Source organism: Triticum aestivum, chromosome 6A (assembly GCF_018294505.1).
Source record: "Triticum aestivum cultivar Chinese Spring chromosome 6A, IWGSC CS RefSeq v2.1, whole genome shotgun sequence".
In the NCBI taxonomy this organism is placed as follows: Eukaryota; Viridiplantae; Streptophyta; class Magnoliopsida; order Poales; family Poaceae; genus Triticum; species Triticum aestivum.
In genome coordinates this window covers 604,862,544-604,867,061 of record NC_057809.1, presented here as the reverse complement: position 1 = coordinate 604,867,061, position 4,518 = coordinate 604,862,544, and the positions used below count along the sequence as shown (strand labels likewise).

At 48.3% G+C, this 4,518-nt stretch overlaps 1 protein-coding gene across 1 annotated transcript; it reads right to left on the bottom strand.

Annotated features, from left to right (window-relative positions):
• Positions 1–1,384: 1,384 nt before the first annotated feature.
• LOC123131311 (germin-like protein 1-1) lies at positions 1,385–2,426 on the bottom strand. Its single transcript, XM_044551010.1, has 2 exons — positions 2,199–2,426; positions 1,385–2,093 (listed from the first exon to the last, which is right to left on the bottom strand). The coding sequence occupies exons 1-2, from the start codon at positions 2,317–2,319 to the stop codon at positions 1,564–1,566; spliced, it is 651 nt and encodes a 216-aa protein (XP_044406945.1). The 5' UTR covers positions 2,320–2,426; the 3' UTR covers positions 1,385–1,563.
• Between the last annotated feature and the right edge of the window lie 2,092 nt (positions 2,427–4,518).

Here is a 4,518-nt window from a genome sequence, read left to right as displayed (position 1 = left end):
AGGGTCAATTATCTCTTGCACTTTTGACAACATGATTCCACCTCTAGGGGTGATAATCTTCCTTGTTGGACTTGATGGGAGCCATGGATCATCCCAAATGTTAATCTGTGAACCAGTGCCCACTCGCCAAATACATCCCCTCTTGAAAGTTTGTATCCCAACAACCAAACTTTTCCATGTAAACGAGGAGTCTTTCTTTGAGCCAGCTCTCAGAACATTACCATCAGGATAGTATTTTGCACTTAGAACACATGCACACAAAAAGTCAGGATTCTGGATCAGTCGCCAGCACTGCTTTGCTAACATAGCAAGGTTAAAGCTATGAAGGTCTATAAATCCCATACCTCCCTTCTTCTTCGAGACACACATGTAAACCAATGCATTTTCCTTTTCTCCTCTCTATCACCCCACCAGAAGCTCGATATTTCATCAGTGATTGACTTGCATATCCCTTTTGGTAACTTAAAAACAGACATAGCATAAGATGGAATTGCCTGAGCTACTGCCTTTAAAAGGATTTCTCTACCTTGGACTGATAGAATTTTTTCCTTCCACTCCTTCAATCTCTGACAAACTCTATCAACAAGATGTTGAAAACAGTCACTACGATCAACACCGACAATAGTTGGTAGCCTCAAATACTTGTCAGACAAAGCTTCTGTTAATATATTCAACATTCCACATACATTCTCCCTTTCATTTACTCTAGTATTAGGACTGAAGAAGATACTGGATTTTGAAGTACTTACACGCTGCCCTGAACTCTCACAATATGTATCTAGGACCCTCTTCAATGTACTTGCATTCTGTACCGTAGCTCTCATGAAGATCAAAGAATCATCCGCAAACAAAAGGTGAGATATCGAGGGGGCATTCCTTGACACCTTTATTCCTTCAATACCACCAACTTCTTCTTCATGAGACAACATGCTTGATAATCCTTCAGAACAGGTCAAAAAGAGATAAGGAGATAGGGGATCACTCTGTCTTAGGCCCCTAGTTGGTGTAAATTCGTCTGTCTCTATATTACAAGTTCATTGTACTACAAGTTCTGTTCCCAAAAGCTATATGCCAACATTCCAATTTTAATCTTGCTACTCAAACGCTTCGAGAGCCACTTCTCCCGGTTTTCCCTCTCTCACTTATCAGTTGGCTTTCTTCTTTACGTGGGTGGTTTTTTCTCCGGTGTCTCCGGGTTTTTCCTCTCCCGCTTATCAGTTGATTTTTTTCTCATACGACAAAGCTCTCCTGTATTTGGGTGGTTCGTCCTTATGAAAAATGTAGCGTGCAAAACTACTGCCAAGTTATAGATTTGTTGACTTGTTGAAAACAATAATATAATAACACATCAAGACATCAAGGCGCACTACTAAAATGTAACATAGACAACGCGAAACAGAAGCAAGTTTTATTATCTCAAAGATAAACAAATGTAACATACACAACAACAAATCAACTACACGCTACAGCTCACTTGATGACTTGATTACCATTTATTCAGTAACAAACAGACGATTATTTTCTTCCGAAATGGATGCAGAGTTGCCAGAGGGCAGAGGCTCCCTAGTTGAACCTGGCCTTGACGGCGTCGATGTCTTCGTTATCAACCCTGAAGGCCTTGGCCAGCACGTCGGTTGGCACTGGTGGTGTGGCAGCCAAGAGCGTGGTGGCGATGGCTTGGGTGCCCTGAAGCTGGCTGTTGAAGGCGGCGATGACGGAGGCAGAGCAGTTGCCCCTGTTCTGCTGGAAGTGCACGAGCCCTCGCGGGAAGACGAACACCTCTCCGACGGTGACGACCTTAGTGAAGAGCTTGTTGGCGGTGGTGATGAAACCCACCTCCAGGGTTCCCTCGGTGACGAAAATGATCTCGGTGGCGCGCGGGTGGGTGTGCGGCGGGTTCTGCCCTCCCACGGCGTAGTCGATGCGCGCCATGGACACGCCGAGCGTGTTCACCCCGGGGAATGACAGCACGTTAGCCGCGGTGACGACCGAACCAGCCGGGTTGTTGGTGTTGCCGGCCTTCTTGAGTCCGGCGAAGAAGAAGTCGTCGGCCGTGATGTTCGCCTTGCATGGGAACCCGTTGATCTTGATCGCTGCCGCCATTCATGGGTCAGCAAGATCCAGCGCAGCACACAAGATGCAATGCAACAAGGAAGTTGACAAAGACGAGTGAATAATTCAGCAGGAGAATAACTCACGGGATGCCAGGTCGGCGACGCAGACGTCCTGGAGCATGTCGGGGTCGCCGGCGATGGATGGTGCGACGAGCGCGAGGAGGACGGCGCAGGCCGCCACGACGGAAAGCTGAAGCCTCGCCATGGCCGATTGGTCAATGCTTGCTTGCTTGCTATCAGCTTGGTGGTGGTGTAGCTATGGAGCGCTTCTTGGGTGTGGAAATGAGCGAAGGTAGGAGCCGGTACTTGTAGGCAAGGTGATTCGTGCATCGCCATCGCAAGGTCAAAGGGGTTTGGCTGCGACGAGGCGACTGGGTCGGATGGGGACGGAAGCAAGCAAGAGCCTGCGCATCCGGTTCCATGAATTTGGAGCCAACCAAATGGGGATGTAGCAGTTGTTTATGCAGGCTTGCTGCTACACATGCGTTTTCGAATCAGATCCACGTACGATCCATCCATTACCGGCACGAGGCTAGCTGTGTATGCGTATCCTCTTGGAAACAACGACCCCATTTTCGCGGGGAACAATATATGCACGATAGCACATGCTAGACGGATGGCTCGAGTAGTTGCACATGCTAGTTCGTACCGTTAGACCACCTCATGGTAACCAAGTTGAGTTTCTGTCTCTGCGGTGGTTGCCAAGGAGCCGGATCTCCTGACTTACGCCCCCTGCCGTTGGGCCGCTGACGCGTGGGTCCGAGTCCACACGTCAGTGCGTGGACCGTACGTCAGACGAGCCGCGTCCGGTTGCCAAAACAAAAATGATAATGTATGCCAGATTGATGGGGAGCTGTTTCCGCCACTAATCAATTCCACTTGCATTAGAGAGAGCCATTCTGGTCAATAACTTCATCCTGATTTTCTCCAGAAGAGGAGAGGGGAAGGATGGCTTCTGAATTGCTTGCGAGGCTGAGCTGGAACAGCTCTCCTATAGGGGCGATTAGATGTACTATAGAACTACGTAGTACTAATGATGCTGGAAATCACGTTGCCCAGCAGCATGCCCCATCAGAGACTTTTGTTTCTTGTGGGAATATTTTTCTCCCACCGAGCACTCAGCCACTGATCATATTCAATTGGGGCGAGGGCGAGGGCAACAGGGTAGACTTATGCCAAAGCATCAGATGCGGTTCCTGGTGGTTAGAGCATCTCCAGCCATTGACCCTTCAAGAGACATAAAGATCGTCGTCGGAGGGCGAGCCGGCGATAGAATCGGTGCGGGGACGGTTGGGTATCTAGCCGTCGCCCCCAGGTCGCCCACAATCGCCGATATCGACCGATTCGCGGACGTTTTTCAGTCCAGATAAATAAATAAATGGCCCAATATCGACGAGAAACGGTCCATATTCGACGTGGTTGGGCGTTGAATTCTCAACATAAATATTTTTTTATCACATAGTTCATCATAGAAAATCAAATAATTCAACCAAATAGTGCAACAATAAATAGTTCAATACAAATTATATAGTTCAACAAATAAAAACTCATCACACGTCGAGCTAGGCGTCGCCCTTATCCTCCATAGGTGCTCCACCAGATCCTGCTACAGTTGATGATGCACTTGTGGGTCTCAGATCTCCTGACGCATACTGAGGTAGGCAGTCCAGGTTGCCGGTAGCTTGTAATCAACTTCGGCTAGAGGACCCTGCCTGTAGTATGGTTCAATGTGAAACACTGGCTCTTCCTGCTCGCTCTCGATGATCATGTTGTGCAAGATGACACAGCAAGTCATGATCTCCCACATTTGATCTTTCGACCAGGTTTGAGCAGGGTACCGGACAACAGCAAATCGAGATTGGAGCACACCAAATGCCCGCTCGACATCCTTCCTGCAAGCCTCCTGCACCTTAGCACAGTGGGACTTCTTGCCTCCTAGCACAGCGTTCGAGATAGTCTTCACAAATGTAGACCATCTTGGATAGATGCCATCAGCTAGGTAGTACCCCTTGTTGTAGTGCCGCCCGTTGACCTCGAAGTTAACTGGAGGAGAATGACTTTCAACAAGTGAGGGAGTCCTGGATTAGGGGGTCTCCGAACAGCCGGACTATATCCTTTGGCCGGACTGTTGGACTATGAAGATACAAGATTGAAGACTTCGTCTCGTGTCCGGATGGGACTCTACTTGGCGTGGAAGGCAAGCTAGGCAATACGGATATGTATATCTCCTCCTTTGTAACCGACCTTGTGTAACCCTAGCCCTCTCCGGTGTCTCTATAAACCGGAGGGTTTTAGTCCGTAGGACAACATACAATCATACCATAGGCTAGCTTCTAGGGTTTAGCCTCTCTGATCTCGTGTTAGATCTACTCTTGTACTACCCATATCATCAATATTAATCAAG